At 44.7% G+C, this 19,024-nt stretch overlaps 1 protein-coding gene across 1 annotated transcript in view; it reads right to left on the reverse strand.

Annotated features, from left to right (window-relative positions):
* The window catches only part of LOC126413231 (uncharacterized), a 44,802-nt gene extending 27,451 nt beyond the window's left edge, over positions 1–17,351 (reverse strand). Inside the window, exon 1 of the mRNA XM_050083129.1 lies at positions 17,325–17,351. Within this exon, the coding sequence (XP_049939086.1) occupies positions 17,325–17,351 (27 nt within the window). The remainder of the gene's footprint in view (positions 1–17,324) is intronic.
* Between the last annotated feature and the right edge of the window lie 1,673 nt (positions 17,352–19,024).

The raw sequence follows: 19,024 nt of genomic DNA on the forward strand, positions 1-19,024 counted from the left end.
AAGTTAAATCCCCACTGTGTTTGAGCATCTTCAGTAACTTTTACGCAAAAGAAGTCGAATACGACATTATATTTCGATTGGTGTATACTCGTTTTTGTGTATGATAACGCAAGACCGAAAAAGGGTAAATTAGGAGCATTGCAGATGTGTTGTGGTAAAAAATTATTAAAAACCAAACGATATATTAATTACCAAATCCGGAGGTAACCATCTACGTGGAGAACTGAACTGGTAGCCTGATCAATGTAGGTGTACAGAACTAACGCAGAAAGGAAAATAAAGTATAAAGTCGTTACAGTTTTCAAAAGATGTAAATAGAATCTAAGTCCGATTCTGCAGCTGAGTGGCCAGCGCGGCTTACTGCCAAGCGAAGGGCAGTGATCGATTCTCGTTGGTGGGAGGACTCGAACGGGCTGCAGTGAGATTCGTGAGGCCAACTGAGAAGACCCACGGCCGGGTAATAGCGGCTCCAGGTCATGAAAACTGACAACGGCCTGGAGAGCGGTGTGCTGAATCCACGCTCCTTCCGTACCACATCCTATGACACCTTTGGTAGAAGATGACACGGTGGTCGGTCGGTATCGATGAGGCCTCCGGAGCCTGTGGACAGAGTTTAAATACAGTCTAAACATTCTAGGGAGTTTCTAAGAAGAGTTCAAGATATTATAAAAAAAAATTGCTGGCCAGAAACCACTACTGGTGTGCATTACTGAGTTATGACGATGCTCAGAAAACTGGAACAGAGGGGCCCAGTGGTCGAGACAGCTGACTCTCATCTAATAGTATCTGAGTGCGAATTAAAATTTTCTGTGGCTTTCGTAAATCATCCGTGGATAATGCCTTATTGGTTCCTTTGTATAGCCGATGGACGAATGATTTCATTCTACATCCTTATCCAAATGAGAATTTGTAAATTATATAATTAACAGCACAATATTTGATAGAAACATTACTGTGTTAGCGGGATGAATGGCTGTGTAGAGACAGCCAAATAATAATAAAATAAAAAATAAAAAAATTGCAGTTTTACGTCTGCAGCACGGCACGGAAGTACAATTTGGGTTGGCATGGGGACTTAGAAACGGGGATCTCTTGAAGTGTGGTGTCAGAGGTAAATTTTAAAAGCTAAATGGAAGATTAATTGGGAACTGAAGTATTAGACAGAGAAGATGAAGAGAGACATGTAGAAAGTTTTCCTACTAGGAGAGGGATCTGGCTTGGTAAAGTCTGACTAATGGTTAAGATGGGTGGTCTTTTTGTACCTAACATTAATATTATGAGGTTGAGTGTAGGAGATACGTACTAGGAGTAGTCATATGGTTTTAATTATCACTTCGTAAAAAAGTACTTAATTACTTGCTTGTTTGTTTGTAAGTGCATGTCTACAGCCTCGGCACACCCAGATATCCCCACGACACTGTAACATGGGACGCTACCAGTGAAGCCAAAACAAAATGGCGCAGGCTATTGGCAAAGACCAGTACTGTACGATGTTTCATTTGCTACACTGGGAAGGGAACAGCCCTACGACAATGCACACTAACTAGGGGAACACGACAAGTGCCCTAACCCGATTTCCTAGAAACTTAACTCACTGGAAGAGGAGTCAAAAGCAGCGAAAACGCATCTCGACTTATCCGTAGATACACGACCGTTTTTGAGAAAAGAACCGTCAAAGTATTCGAAGAATTTAGATGTCTTTTAGCATGCGATGAGCTCGGTGTCGCGGCCTACCAGATTTGTGCTTCGTGTTCGAAACCAGCTTATTGTTTTTATTTTATTTTATGTCCGTAAAAGGTTACTATACGAATGTTTCTTATCGAGGTAAGGTATACAATGGCATTATATTAATCTTAAAATTATAACTGGGTTTCACAAAAAGTGTCATGCGATTATTGTATACACTACTGGCCATTAAAATTGCTACACAACGAAGATGACGTGCTACAGACGCGAAATTTAACCGATAGGAAGAAGATGCTGTGATATGCAAATTATTAGCTTTCTAGAGCATTCACACAAGGTTGACACCGGTTGCGACACTTACAACGTGCTGACAAGAGGAAAGTTTCCAACCGATTTCTCATACACGAACAGCAGTTGACCGGCATTGCCTGGTGAAATGTTGTTGTGATGCCTCGTGCAAGGAGGAGAAATGCGTACCATCACGTTTCCGACTTTCATAAAGGTCGGATTGTAGCCTGTCGTGATTGCGATTTATCGTATCGTGACATTGCTGCTCGCGTTGGTCGAGATCCAATGACCGTTAGCAGAATATGGAATCGGTGGGTTCAGGAGGGTAATACGGAACGCCGTGCTGGATCCCAACGGCCTCGTACCACTAGCACTCGAGATGACAGGCATCTTATCCGCATGGCTGTAACGGATCGTGCAGTCACGTCTTGATCCCTGAGTCAACAGATGGGGACGTTTGCAAGACAACAACCATCCGCACGAACATTTCGACGACGTTTGCAGCAGCATGGACTATCAGCTCGGAGACAGTGGCTGCGGTTACCCCTGAGGCTGCATCACAGACAGGAGCGCCTGCGATGGTGTACTCAAGGACGAACCTGGGTGCACGAATGGCAAAACGTCATTTTTTCGGATGAATCCAGGTTCTGTTTACAGCATCATGATGGTCGCATCGGTGTTTGGCGACATCGCGGTGAACGCACATTGGAAGCGTGTATTCGTCATCGCCATACTGGCATATCACCCGGTGTGATGGTACGGGGTGTCATTGGTTACACGTCTCTGTCACCTCTTGTTCGCACTGACGGCACTTTGAACAGTGGGCGTTACATTTCACATGAGTTACGACCCGTGGCTCTACCCTTCATTCGATCCCTGCGAAACCCTACATTTCGGCAGGATAATGCACGACCGCATGTTGCAGGTCCTGTACGGGCCATTCTGGATACAGAAAATGTTCGACTGCTGCCCTGGCCAGCACATTCTCCAGATCTCTCACCAACTGAAAACGTCTGGTCAATGGTGGCCGAGCAACTGGCTCGTCACAATACGCCAGTCACTACTCTTGATGAACTGTGGTATCGTGTTGAAGCTGCATGGGCAGGTGTACCTGTACACACCATCCAAGCTCTGTTTGACTCAATGCCCAGGCGTATCAAGGCTGTTATTACGGCTAGAGTTGGTTGTTCTGGGTACTGATTTCTCAGGATCTATGCACCCAAATTGCGTGAAAACGTAATTAGATGTTAGTTTTAGTATAATATATCTGTCCAATGAATACCCGTTTGTCATCTGCATTTCTTCTTGGTGTAGCAATTTTTCATGGACAGTAGTATAACATATCTGTGTATGGTATATTCGGGGGTTACAATCTTTTTAAATCCTCATATTCTTATATTACGTTCTTATTTCGATTCTTACGTTCTATTCTGATGTGTGGTCTTCAGGAAGATCTGGTGCACTTAGTGCGGTGATACCGGTCGTAGAAACATTCGAAAGACAGGAATTTCGAACACCACGAGCATCGTGCGAAGGTAGGTTTCCCAAAGAGACATTTCTCCGTAAGAAGCTCACTGGGAAAAAAAGCGTCGTTAACATTTCTGAAGGTTTCATGCGCTGGTAGTAACTTCGCGGCAAATGACCATAACAGATCATTTTTCGAAAACTGGCGCTTACAACTGATTAAAAATCCAGATCGACTACAGAAATTTCACCGAAAAGAATTACAATCAAGTTTTCATTCATTATTGTTTTTTCTTTTTTCATTTTTCTCTAAATTCATTCACCATTCATAAATACAAATAAGGAGAACGTTGTTAGAATATGAAAAGAAAAACATTCGTTTGGCAGTGCACTACGGACGCAGGTACAGAAAGTAAAAACAGAAATTAAAATAATAAATTGGTTTCGAATACAGTGTGCGGGAGCTTGAAACCACTACGCTGATCACAGTGCCACTGCTTTGGCTGCTTTCTTTGTTCGCGAAAAGGAATGTAGTTAATCGGGAAATTCTGACCGTCGTTTTCCCAGAAACGTTTCTACATTCAAGCCGAGACACATGTTCGCTTCGACCGATGACCTCAGCAGTTTGGCCCCTTAGGAATAAAAAAATAAAAAAAAAACGTTCGCTTCATTTGACCATTCTTCCCACTCAACAAAGGTTCTGGCAAATCGGACTACGCTTCTTGCCGTGTTCACCCTAGAGGGAGCGTACGGCAACAGTGCACCACCTGCTGACGCAGTTGTCAAGTAGGTCCGTTTGACGAAGAATGAAATGGCACACTATGTTTGATGAACAGTGAGGCTAAGTGAAAATCCTAGTGTTCCAAACAGGCACATCACAAGTGAGACGAAAATGGAGTAAGGGGAAATTAGTCACGGATCAGATTTCTGCATCTTACACAATTTTTTTAAGCTGAAAAAGTCGCCACACTCTTGTGTTCTGTGACGGCTCAAAAGCATTCAACAATGCCAGCGAGCGGAGTTTAAGGGCGCTCAGTGCAGAGGTTATCAGCAAAATCCGTCCGAAACGAGGTAGCTCCGGAAATGTTGCAGCCATGTCAGGACAATTCAAATGACTTCCTCAGTCTCCTAATAACCAAGGAACAGCGTGCAGCACGAAGCCCATCGAGGCAAAGGATAGAAGCAAACAACTGAAGTACACTGACGAACCAAAACATTACGACCATCTGCTTAGTAGCTTGTCTGTCCGTTTTGAAACCAAATACACTCCTGGAAATGGAAAAAAGAACACATTGACACCGGTGTGTCAGACCCACCATACTTGCTCCGGACACTGCGAGAGGGCTGTACAAGCAATGATCACACGCACGGCACAGCGGACACACCAGGAACCGCGGTGTTGGCCGTCGAGTGGCGCTAGCTGCGCAGCATTTGTGCACCGCCGCCGTCAGTGTCAGCCAGTTTGCCGTGGCATACGGAGCTCCATCGCAGTCTTTAACACTGGTAGCATGCCGCGACAGCGTGGACGTGAACCGTATGTGCAGTTGACGGACTTTGAGCGAGGGCGTATAGTGGGCATGCGGGAGGCCGGGTGGACGTACCGCCGAATTGCTCAACACGTGGGGCGTGAGGTTTCCACAGTACATCGATGTTGTCGCCAGTGGTCGGCGGAAGGTGCACGTGCCCGTCGACCTGGGACCGGACCGCAGCGACGCACGGATGCACGCCAAGACCGTAGGATCCTACGCAGTGCCGTAGGGGACCGCACCGCCACTTCCCAGCAAATTAGGGACACTGTTGCTCCTGGGGTATCGGCGAGGACCATTCGCAACCGTCTCCATGAAGCTGGGCTACGGTCCTGCACACCGTTAGGCCGTCTTCCGCTCACGCCCCAACATCGTGCAGCCCGCCTCCAGTGGTGTAGCGACAGGCGTGAATGGAGGGACGAATGGAGACGTGTCGTCTTCAGCGATGAGAGTCGCTTCTGCCTTGGTGCCAATGATGGTCGTATGCGTGTTTGGCGCCGTGCAGGTGAGCGCCACAATCAGGACTGCATACGACCGAGGCACACAGGGCCAACACCCGGCATCATGGTGTGGGGAGCGATCTCCTACACTGACCGTACACCACTGGTGATCGTCGAGGGGACACTGAATAGTGCACGGTACATCCAATCCGTCATCGAACCCATCGTTCTACCATTCCTAGACCGGCAAGGGAACTTGCTGTTCCAACAGGACAATGCACGTCCGCATGTATCCCGTGCCACCCAACGTGCTCTAGAAGGTGTAAGTCAACTACCCTGGCCAGCAAGATCTCCGGATCTGTCCCCCATTGAGCATGTTTGGGACTGGATGAAGCGTCGTCTCACGCGGTCTGCACGTCCAGCACGAACGCTGGTCCAACTGAGGCGCCAGGTGGAAATGGCATGGCAAGCCGTTCCACAGGACTACATCCAGCATCTCTACGATCGTCTCCATGGGAGAATAGCAGCCTGCATTGCTGCGAAAGGTGGATATACACTGTACTAGTGCCGACATTGTGCATGCTCTGTTGCCTGTGTCTATGTGCCTGTGGTTCTGTCAGTGTGATCATGTGATGTATCTGACCCCAGGAATGTGTCAATAAAGTTTCCCCTTCCTGGGACAATGAATTCACGGTGTTCTTATTTCAATTTCCAGGAGTGTAGATCACTGATTCGATTACTACCACAGGTCCGATGCAAGCGCAGGAGAATATATCCCATAGTACAATACTGTTCCTAAAAGTCCGTGTCCCTGGCGCCCTGTGCGTTTCGAGCCGCCATTCACCTCGATGACTATGCGGAGACGACCATCGACCTAGTGTAGCAGAAATGTGATTCACGCCAAGAGGGGAGACGTTTGCATGGATCGACGGTCTAATGCCGATGGTTCCGTGACCAATGCACTCATAACTGACCGCGTCGTTGAGTCAACATGTGAACACGTAGGAGTGATCTTCTGCACAGCTCCATGTTCAGCAATGAACGATGAACGGTATGCTTTGAAACACTTGTGGGTCTACAAGCATTGTTCTCTTTCGGCAGAGATGCCACAGATCACCATCTAATCTACTTTACAGAGTAAACAAGCCTCCGACCCCGCGTTCTGTGAAGAGTTGTAGACATCCAACCATTTAGCGCCTAATGGTAGTTCCACTGTCCTACCTCTTTCCGTAGATGCTCACGACAGTAGCACGTGAACATTCGACCAGCTTCGCCGTTTTGGATATACTCGTTCACAGACTCTGCGAAATAATAATATCCCCTTTATCAAAGTCGGTTATCTCAATGGATTTCCCCGTTAGCAGCCCATATCGTCGCTGGGTCGATCCTCCATCCGTGTTACCGCGTTACCGCATTCCGTGTCGGCAGTGCCAACTGGCAGCATCCAGCATCGCAGTGGGCAGTGGTCATAATGTTTTGGCTTATCTGTGTACGTTCAATCACCACCGCCGAGAAATGCAACAAGCGAGAGATCATCCGACAAAGTGATGTTGAATGGTTTTGTCGGAACTGCAATGGTGTGCTACCAACAAGATAAGGTCGTAAAGAGCAACCGCTGCAGGAACAAACTGGCAAAATGTCCTCACGAGCCGTCTGGAGTGGCCGAGCGTTCAAGGCGCTACAGTCTGGAACCGCGCGACCGCTACAGTCGTAGGTTCGAATCCTGCCTCGGACATGGATGTGTGTGATGTCCTTAGGTTATTTAGGTTTAAGTAGTTCTCAGTTCTAGGGGACTCACGACCTCAGAAGTTAAGTCCCATAGCGCTCAGAGCCATTTGAACCATTTTTGTCCTCACGAGGTTACAAGAGGTTGTAAAGACGAAGTGTCGGGGGGAAGCTGTTCGTGCTCCACTTTATCGCCCCAGATGACAAAGATGCTGCTTTTCTGGCCTATCAAAGTTTGGCTCATCTCCTTTTTACTCTTATCAGAAGACCCTGCGTAGGAGACATTTCCAGAATCTCTCGAGGTGGGGCGTTTCCTGAACAACTGAAATGTAGATTTTAACACCACAGTCTCCACCTAGTCACCCGCTGTTGGGAAAAAGTCGTCCGATTGAAGTGTAAGTTCGTGGAGCATGACTGACACCGTCAAGAAGATCCATGTTCGCGGGTATATTTTTTTCGAGGTGACGGACAGAACATTACGACTTCGCCTCTTGTGGCTGGCGTTCCAGCTGGTGAGGAGAGAGAGCTGGCCGGACAACTCACCCAGCAGGTGGTACCCTCGAGGAAGACGAGTCTGCGCTTGACGCGCGCGGCTCGCGGCTCCGCCCCCGCAGCCACCACGAGCAGCAGCAGCAGCACGCCGCTGGCGCCCCGCATCCCGCCGCCGCCTCCTACTCGCTCGCCGCCTCCGCACAGCCGGGTCGCCGCCGCCCGCTCGCCGCTTCCCGCTGCGTGCTCCACTCTGCGATCGCTACGTGCGTCTGCCGCTTGTTTGTCGCGGCGTTTTAGCGCCCGCGTCTTTCACGTGGGTGCCGGCTGGGTCCATACAGTTCCCGCTATTACTCGCTTTCCGGGTCGACCGCAAGGGCCGTGCGTAGCGTCTCGCATGAAACGAGAGCATACTCCTCGAAGGGAGATTCCTCCGTAGTTCCTAACACTGTCAGTGCAGAGAGAGCGATCCGTTATTTTAATGAATGTGGATTATTTTTTTTTTTTTTTTTTGTAAAATATTTGCTGGCCAAGCTCGCTTATGGTAAAATAGATAACTAGTTTCGACGGTTTCCGATCATCTTGAGAGCTGAGAGATATTGAAATAACGGTTTGCAAGACAGGACTTGCATCAATATTAGTGGTATTTAGAAAAGAATTTAACAAAATTACTGAACAGTGCGTACTACAATACAAAAAGGCGATGTCTAAGTGCTGCCTACTTCTAGCGCTTTCTCCACCTGTGAGGCTGAGCCCTTAACGCCGGGTCAGTCTGTTTACAACCAGCTGATGGTCGCTGGCATCTGGCAAATATGACTCTATTGTATGGCGCTTCCAGGCACGACAACACTGCTCGTCTTTACTCACTATATACTCAGGTTGCAATCATGAGTTCTAAAGTACGCCTTAAATGTAATGTTTTCTTCTAACTTAATGATAGTATTTTGTCATTTGTGCATACATAGGCTCACATTATCTACATCTACATCTACATGGTTACTCTGCAATTCACACTTAAGTGCCTGGAATAGGGTTCATCAAACCATTTTCATACTACTTCTCTACCATTCCACTCTCGAATGGCGCGTGGGAAAAAGGAACACCTAAATCTTTCCGTTCGAGCTCTGATGTCTCTTATTTTATTATGATGATCATTCATCCCTTCGTAGGCGGGTGTCAAAAATATGTTTACGTATTCGGAAGAGAAAGTTTGTGATTGAAATTTCGTAAATAGATCTCGCCGCAAAGAAAACCGCCTTTGTTTCAGTGACTGCCACCCCAACTCACGTATCATATCAGTGACACTCTCACCCCTATTGCGCGATAACTGGAAACGAGCTGCCCTTGTTTACGCCGGCCGAAGTGGCCGTGCGGTTAAGGGCGCTGCAGTCTGGAACCGCAAGACCGCTACGGTCGCAGGTTCGAATCCTGCCTCGGGCATGGATGTTTGTGATGTCCTTAGGTTAGTTAGGTTTAACTAGTTCTAAGTTCTAGGGGACTAATGACCTCAGCAGTTGAGTCCCATAGTGCTCAGAGCCATTTGAACCATTTTTTTGCCCTTGTTTACACTTTTTCGGTGTCCTCCATCAATCCTGCCTGGTAAGGATCCTACATCGCTCATCAATATTCCAGCAGAGGAAGGACAAGTGTAATGTAGGCTGTCTCTTTAGTGGGTGTGTTGCATCTTCTAACTGTTCTCGCAACAAAGCGCCGTCTTTGTTTCGCCTTCCCCAGAATATTATCTATGTGGTCATTCCAATTTAAGTTGTTCGTAATTGTAATTCCTATGTATTTAGTCGAATTGACAGCCCTTAGATTTGTGGGATTTATCGTATACCCAAAATTTATCGGACTTCTTTTAGTACCCATGTGGATGATCTCGCACTTTTCTTTGTTTAGTACCAATTGCCTCTTTTCGCACCATACAGTAATCCTCTCTAGATCATTTTGTAATTGGAAATGATCGTCTGATGATTTTACTTGACGGTAAATTACAGCGTCATCTGCAAACAATTTAAGGGGGCTGCTCAGATTATCACCTAGATCATTCATATAAATCAGGAACAGCAGAGGGCCTATGACACTACCTTGCCGAACGCCAGATATCACTTCTGTTCTACTCGATGATTTACCGTCTGTCACTATGAACTGTGACATCCCTGAGAGGAAATGACGAATCCAGTCACACAACTGAGACGACGCTCCATATGCAGGCAATTTCATTAATAGTCGCTTGTGAGGAACGGTATCAAAAACCTTCTGAAAATCTAGGAATATGGAATCGATTTGAGATCACTTGTCGACAGCACTTATTACTTCATGGACAAGAACGATATTTTCTGAATCCGTGTTAGTTATGTGTCAATAAGTCATTTTCTTCAAGGTGATTGATAACGTTCGAGTACAGTATATGGTCCAAAAGCCTAGTGCAAATTGAGGTCAGTGATACGGGCCCGTAATTCAGTGGGTTACTCCTATTTCCTTTCTTGAATATTGGTGTGACCTGTGCTACTTTCCAGTCTTTAGGAACAGACCTTTCGTCAAGTGAGCGGTTGTATATGATTGCTAAGAAAGGCACTATTGTGTCTGCATACTCTGAGAGGAACCTGATTGGTATACCATCTGGCCCGGAAGAGTTGCATTTCTTAAGTGATTTGAGTTGTTTCGCAATACATAAGATATCTACTTTTATGTCACTCATACTAACAGCTCTTCTGGTTTCGAATTCTGGAATATTTACTTCGTCTTCTTTCGTGAAGGAATTACGGAAAACTAGTTATGAGACGGTCCGACAGAAGCTTGGAATATAAAGTCTTTCGGAAGGCAACACATACGAACAGATATTTACATAAAAATTCTAATCATCATCCACAACAAAAAAGGGGTGTCATAAAAAGTCTTATCGATCGAGCGGAACGGACATGTACACCTGAACATTTGGATGCTGAAGTGAAACATCTGAAGCAGGCTTTTGAAAAAAACGGCTACTCAAGAAAAGAGATAAATAGAATTTTGCGTCCAAGGAATAGAAGACCAAAAGATAAGAATGAACCACAACGACAGAAAAATACAGTAGTTCTCCCTTTCATTAAAAACGTAACAGATCGGATCGGTAAGATTTTACGAAAACATGACATAAAACCTGTCTTTAAACCAACAAAGAAAATAAGTCAAGTACTACGATCTGTGAAGGATAAACGCCCTCCCCTGTCGACATGTGGTGTGTATAAAATTCCATGTACCTGTGGTAAAGTTTGTATTAATACTACCAAAAGAAGCATAAACACGCGACTGAAAGAGCATAAAAGTCTTTGTCGACTTGGAAAAATAGAAAAATCAGCTGTAGCGGAACATGCTCTTCAACCAGGCAACCACCAAGTGAAGTTTTCGGATACCGAAGTTTTATCTACAACGTTAAATTACTATCCACGGCTATATAGAGAAGCTATTGAAATTTATAAACATTACGATAATTTTAATAGGAAAGAGGAGGCTATGAGACTTAGCGATATATGGTCAGTGGCTCTACAAAATTGTTAACAATTTTTATCTTTGACAAGGTGGTAATCGATAGTCAAGCTTATCTTTGCTATGGATTCTCACTGTTCATCAGGTGTCACCTGAACCACGCCCCCCTTTCTCACAATATATAAGTCGCTCTCAGACACCAGACCAGTCAGTCGGCAAGACTCAGCGGAGCAGCGCCTCTGAGGAAGTCCAACACAGTCCTGGACGAAACGTAAGGAGCAGAAAAGTTCTTGGACCACGACCTCACATCCCGGAAAGTATATCAACAGCCTTGTCACCCGGTCGTGAAAGCCTTCATTCTACAAACTGAATTTAGTAACTCCGCTTTAGTGGCACCATCATCGGTAACATTTCCATCGCTATCGCGCAGTGACGGTATTGACTGTCTTTTGCCACTGTCGTACTTTACATACGACCAGAATCTCTTTGGTTTTTCTATCATATTTTGAGACAATGCTATTAAAAGCATCTCGCATTGACGTCCCCACTAAATTTCGAACTTCCGTGAAACTTAGCCAGTCTTGGTGATTTTGCGTTCTTCTGAATTTGGCATGCTTTTTTCGTTACTTCCGCAACAGTGTTCTGACGTGTTTTGTGTGCCATGGTGGATCAGTCCTGTCTTTTATTAACTTATGCGGTATGAATCTATCTATTGCTGTTGATACTGTATCTTTGAATTTGAGCCATATCTGGTCTACACTTACATAATTAGCTTGGAAGGAATGGAGACTCTCTCCTAGGAAGGCATCAAGAGAATTTTTATCTGCTGTATTAAATAGATATATTTCGCGTTTATTTTTAGTGGTTTTGGTTGATATGGTTTTGAGCCTCACTACAATGATCTTGTGTTCACTAATCCCTGTATCCGTCATGACGCTCTCTATTAGCTCAAGATTATTTGTGGCTAAGAGGTCAAGTGTGTTTTCGCAACCATTTACAATTCGTGTGGGCTCGCGAACAAACTGGTCAAAGTAATTCTCAGAGAAAGCATTTAGCACAATTTCGGATGATGTTTTCTGTCTACCACCGGCTTTGAACATCTATTTTCGCCAACAAATCGAGGGTAGATTGAAGTCTCCACCAATTATAGCTGTATGACTGGGGTACTTATTTGTAATGATTTTCAAGTTTTGTTTGAAGCTTCCAGCTATTATGATGCTTCTGTGTCCGTTTTACGTCATTTTTAGATAGCAGATGCACTTTACAGTTGACATTCTCTTGCGTTGTTAACAACCAATTGACAAATTGTCCTCTTATCTTAGACACAGCTTTTTGTATTGTGGTATGTACTGATCAACAATTTCGTTAAAACATTCTCTAAATACCATTAATGATGAATGCAATTCCTATCTTGTAATACTTCAATCCAATACATTTCAGATCTGGATATGACTGTAAACGGTCGAAACTACTTATCTATTTCTCTATATCCTCTGATGGCTGGTAAGTATTTAAAAGAAATCAACATTCATCATAGATTCATCTACCTGTGATAGAGACTGTGGCGATCGATCACAGGCTTGCGCTTACCGTTCTCTTCGGGCAAAGCGTGAAGCTAACAGATGCCTTCAAACTTCCTTTCCACCCCCGACCCTATCCCTTTCCTAGGAAGATCGTTCTTACTCCCACACCGCGTCTTTCCAGACAGTAAGTGATATGTGTACCAAATTTGGCCCAAACCGATAGGTTAGTTTAGGAGGACACGTGGAAGATACACACATACACACCGTTTTAGAATATCTGTGGATTTTACCGAGTTAAGTCAGTAACAACGCAGGGAAGTTCCACAGGAAAATTCCAAGGCTACAATTCACTGCATTTCTGATCCACCTCGCCATAACTGTAAATTTTAGATTTATTTTTATGTATAAACCATAAATATAAACCTAACACTCTCATTGTTGATAAGACTGGGTGTAAACACGATTAGCTAAGTTGGCATATGAGGGGCAACGATTAATCATTTTATCTCACCATGCGACGGAATCAGTGGTACAGCGTGTGAATATCAAGGCAAGGCGTTGTGGTGTCGCCTGGCCGTTGATTGAGAGCAGACAGATTTTTTATCTCTGCATGCTCGTGTAGCCATGGCTTCGTGGGCAACGCTCAGAGCAGCTTAACGTGTTTCTAGTTCGTCACTTCCTCCCTAACCTCTCCAGGTGAAACAACCCACCAGTGGTCGATGCAGCCCCACTGTCCTGGCTGGGGCACCCACTCGTTGGCTTCTAATGCTCATTCATCGTTTCCGTCTGCAGTAATTAAACTGAAGATGCGGCATCTGAGTTATGAGTGCAGCCTGGAGCTCAGGTGGCTGGAACAAAGTAGAATATTAAATCTAAAGAGAAACTACCTGCCACGACTTGGAAACTAAGGATATCAGAGTGGCAGTTAACATCAGGATGAAGCAGGAATCAGACTCAAAGTCTGAAAACTGAGTAGAAATCAGAATTACATATCTCCAGAACGCACAGGCAGAATAAATACCCACTCCGAATCACTTAGCATCATCTCGCATGAAACTCTCCTGAAAGAATCCTCAGAACGAACCTCAGAATGACTATCTACATGGCTGTCTAGCTGACATTAAAAAATCTTTCCCCCCAGAGGAATCCTTCTCTGTACACAGACCCTTCAAATGGTGTCTTTAGAAGAACCGCAAATGATCTCTTGAATCTTACTGCTCGGCAGCTTTGTTCTTCTTCCCCAACTCTTGTCCTCCAGGGTGTTGAATTTACGGTCATACCAACTTGCTATTGCTCAGTTACCAGTGTCACCTCACGAACGATCGACTATGGTTAACTCCACCGTGTCAGCTTTGGTTTCAGGGTGGTAGCCTTCTCCATATCGCTTTGAAATGTCTGTGGACTATTACAGGTAGATGTCGAGCACGTGAACTAGGGTGGCGTTTCCACGCCGTCGCCACAGTTTAGACGCCAGCCACCGCTAGCAGTCAGTCTGTTCCCTTGCCCCACCCCCTTTTTCGTTTTTCATGTTTTCAGTGAGTCTTTAAATGGGACACACCTTTCAGTGAGAAGCACAGCACCTGTAATTCTCATCTGTATGTCTTCTGTAGCTTTGAGCGAAGTATCAGGATAACAACGCATGGCGTACGTGGAATCTCTTACTCCAGAGCATCGGGCTGTAAAGTATTCCAGTAAAAATTCTTTTTAAAAGTAGTTACATGTTTGAAGCTTTTTAAAGGGCAATTCAGAGTGCTCTGAGATGAATCAGCAGGCATAAGATCGATTTTACCGGACGTAAAATAATTATTTCTATTTATCTAGATAACTTTTGTGGCGGTACGCCACATAACGTGATAAAAATGATATTAAATAACATCGCAAATACGAGTATACCAAAAGTGACGTTACAACGAAATATGTTATTGTGTGAATTTTCAAAAATATAAATATTATCACTTCTCAGAAAAATAACAAAGACTCTGTAATCACATAATATGATCTGCGAATGTAATTGCAATATCTGTTTTTTTTCTTTTTTGCAAAAAGATTTTCTCTCTTCCCTTTTGTTTTTGTGTAGTGTAAGAAGCCATTTTGTGACGAGGCACGAAACCGTGTAAGTTTCATGTCATATTTAGCCTAAATATAATCAAATATTACTTAATAGTGTTGTCAAATTTTGTATACACCAGCTCAGCTCATGAAGTGGCAAAATTAGTACCTTTATGCAACTTTTATAGGGGGACATTGGTGCAGAATTCAGCGCCATTGCCCTAAATGATAACGGCCCGGAGTCGTAATAAATATCTTAAAATTCTCTGTTTTTTGACAAGTAAAATTAAATGTAGGAGATTCCTCTTGATTAGCAGTTCTTCCTTTGCAACAATAAAAGTTATCAGTATTTCCAATATTGAATCATATTTAAGTAAACTTGAGATCAGTAAATTTTTTCGCTTAACGAAATCGTGAGAATCTCCTCAGCGTTGCATTTTCTCGAAAGAAAAAATTAACTATCAAAGATTAATTTTAATAACAAATACAGTCATATACTTGCAATTTTGATTATCTATTGCGGTCTAACTGTGTTGGTGAGGCAGTAAATTCCACAGGGCAGTGACTGCGTCACTGCAATTCACTTTGGAGGTGTGGCGGTGGGGACTTGTAGTCCCGTACCACCCTCTGACGGTGATAGTACTACATGAGTCAGGCAGAAAAATTTTGCCCAACATGGGCAGGTGATAGTGGCATCTTCTAATATAAAAACAGCGTGTCGGGCAAATTAACTGCGAGAAGCATCGCAACTGAGTCATTGACGTAAATAGTTTACCAGTTGTGAAGCAGGCAAAATAACATTAATTTCAACTTTCCATAATATATAAAAACCATTACATAAAGCACCACCACACTGTGGGTAATTAAGAGTTTATCAGAGGTAAATAAAATTTACTGGATAAAACAACAGGTACATCTCGATTCTATCCTCATACACTCCTGGAAATGGAAAAAAGAACACATTGACACCGGTGTGTCAGACCCACCATACTTGCTCCGGACACTGCGAGAGGGCTGTACAAGCAATGATCACACGCACGGCACAGCGGACACACCAGGAACCGCGGTGTTGGCCGTGGAATGGCGCTAGCTGCGCAGCATTTGTGCACCGCCGCCGTCAGTGTCAGCCAGTTTGCCGTGGCATACGGAGCTCCATCGCAGCCTTTAACACTGGTAGCATGCCGCGACAGCGTGGACGTGAACCGTATGTGCAGTTGACGGACTTTGAGCGAGGGCGTATAGTGGGCATGCGGGAGGCCGGGTGGACGTACCGCCGAATTGCTCAACACGTGGGGCGTGAGGTCTCCACAGTACATCGATGTTGTCGCCAGTGGTCGGCGGAAGGTGCACGTGCCCGTCGACCTGGGACCGGACCGCAGCGACGCACGGATGCACGCCAAGACCGTAGGATCCTACGCAGTGCCGTAGGGGACCGCACCGCCACTTCCCAGCAAATTAGGGACACTGTTGCTCCTGGGGTATCGGCGAGGACCATTCGCAACCGTCTCCATGAAGCTGGGCTACGGTCCCGCACACCGTTAGGCCGTCTTCCGCTCACGCCCCAACATAGTGCAGCCCGCCTCCAGTGGTGTCGCGACAGGCGTGAATGGAGGGACGAATGGAGACGTGTCGTCTTCAGCGATGAGAGTCGCTTCTGCCTTGGTGCCAATGATGGTCGTATGCGTGTTTGGCGCCGTGCAGGTGAGCGCCACAATCAGGACTGCATACGACCGAGGCACACAGGGCCAACACCCGGCATCATGGTGTGGGGAGCGATCTCCTACACTGGCCGTACACCACTGGTGATCGTCGAGGGGACACTGAATAGTGCACATTCAAACCGTCATCGAACCCATCGTTCTACCATTCCTAGACCGGCAAGGGAACTTGCTGTTCCAACAGGACAATGCACGTCCGCATGTATCCCGTGCCACCCAACGTGCTCTAGAAGGTGTAAGTCAACTACCCTGGCCAGCAAGATCTCCGGATCTGTCCCCCATTGAGCATGTTTGGGACTGGATGAAGCGTCGTCTCACGCGGTCTGCACGTCCAGCACGAACGCTGGTCCAACTGAGGCGCCAGGTGGAAATGGCATGGCAAGCTGTTCCACAGGACTACATCCAGCATCTCTACGATCGTCTCCATGGGAGAATAGCAGCCTGCATTGCTGCGAAAGGTGGATATGCACTGTACTAGTGCCGACATTGTGCATGCTCTGTTGCCTGTGTCTATGTGCCTGTGGTTCTGTCAGTGTGATCATGTGATGTATCTGACCCCAGGAATATGTCAATAAAGTTTCCCCTTCCTGGGACAATGAATTCACGGTGTTCTTATTTCAATTTCCAGGAGTGTATAACTGAGTGACTGAGTGAATGCAGAAGCTTATAGCACAGTTGTTAATTACGTTCTATAGACTACTTGAGCAGTTCTTAACAATGATTTACACACTAAGCTAAAACTCGGTTCGCTTTTTTCCAATTTTATTTGTATCTCCTGTGACATCATCATCTCAGAAGCGAGGAAACAAATGGTGTCTGTTCTGAGTATATGTGTGCTGACAGCAGAAGTTTTGGGTCAACCGTGGAATTCCATGAAATTCTCAGCCTGTAATAATGCTAAAAATTTGAAACTACTCTTAAATTTTTAGCTGCAGCTATATATCTCACCATGAGCAGTTCCAAGCTGAAGCCCATTACCAGATACATGTGATTACCTTACTCTCATCAAAATGGTACTTTATGTGTCACGTCAAGAAGCTATTACTTTATATTTCTCACGGTAAACTTTTTGTTGTTTTAATTTGTTCTGTACGATTTAGTACTATTTTAGTTTTCCAGCTTATGTAATGTTATGAAACTAGATCACTGTGATGGAATCAGTGCCACTGCTTAGGAGAAACGTCATCTCTCATATTGTTGCTGCGGTGTTCAGTGCAAAGACTGGTCTGATGCAGATTTCCACCCTGGTCTATCCTGCGCAGAGCTCCTCATCCCTTCACAACTGCTGCAGTTCCTATCTCTTAGAACATACCAACCTTAGTTAAGTCGTGGACTTCCTCCACAATTTTTAGCACTCACACTTTCTTCAGTTACCAAACTGACAACTGCCTTACACCTTAGGATGTGACCTACCTTTTAATCAGGGTGTGCCATAAATTATTTTCTCCCAAGTCCGATTCAGATCCTCTTCATTAATTTTGCTATATACCCATCTAATCGTTAACATTTTTCTGTAGCTTCACATTTCATAAGCTTCTATTCTCTTCTTGTACGAATTTTATATCGCACACGTTTCACTTCTGTTCATGTCTACACTCCCGACAAATACCTTAAGAAAAAACTTCCTAAAGCTTAAATTTATATTCGCTGTTTAAAAAATTCACGTTTAAGAAATGTTTCTGTTGCTGTTGCCAAACTACATTTTATAGTCTTCATCAGTACTTCTGCTACCAAACAATCGAAACTCCTCCACCACTTTTTAAGCTCCATTTCCTTCTTCAATTTCCTCATATCAACTAATTTCATTTAATTTTATTCCATTATCCCTTCTTTACTTTTGTTTGTTTCACCTTATAGTCTCCTTTCGAAATACCATCCATTCCATTCAATGGCTCTTACAAGTCCTTTCCCGTCTCTGAGAGGAATACAATGTCAGTGGCAAACTTCAAACTTTTTAATCTGAAGAAATTACGTTTTTTCGGAGACTTTATTTTCGATAAGGACAGAAGGTTAAGCAATGGCACAAATTTTAATTGATTGCTTCACCTTCTACCCTTATCAAATCCAAAGGTTTTATTTTCTGCCTTCAATTTCAGTTATTTCCAAATTTCTCACTGACTTCCTTCAAATCTTCTGCAGTGTACAGATCGACTAAAACAGTAGGTGCGCTACAACCCCGTCTCATTCCCTTCTCAATCACTGCTTTCCCTTCATATTATTGGCTTATAATAGCAGTCTGGTTCCTATACAAAGTGTAGGTGACCTATTATGTTCGATATAATTGGTACGGGGAAACTAAACTGGGAAAATGCGAGGGTTGACTGAAAAGTAATGCCTACATCTTCGTAACTCTTTAACAGTTGGCAGCATTGGTATGCGGCAGCTATTGGCTTGTTCCGTAGTCTCTTCTCTACAGCTCCAGTTGGCTGGAAGCCTTAGCATTGAACGGTTGTGTTGTTACAGTGTAAAGTGTGGAACCCTGCGCAGACGGTCGGTCAATGTGATTTAAGCAATGCGCAGACATTGAATTTTTGACAGTGGAAGGTGTCACCCCAAAGGAGATTCATCAGAGAATGAAAGCAGTTTATGGTGATTGTGTTGATGTGAGTACTGTGCATCTTCATTCTCGTAACGCGAGAGGAGTTCAT

Source organism: Schistocerca serialis, chromosome 7 (genome assembly GCF_023864345.2).
Source record: "Schistocerca serialis cubense isolate TAMUIC-IGC-003099 chromosome 7, iqSchSeri2.2, whole genome shotgun sequence".
NCBI lineage: Eukaryota > Metazoa > Arthropoda > Insecta > Orthoptera > Acrididae > Schistocerca > Schistocerca serialis.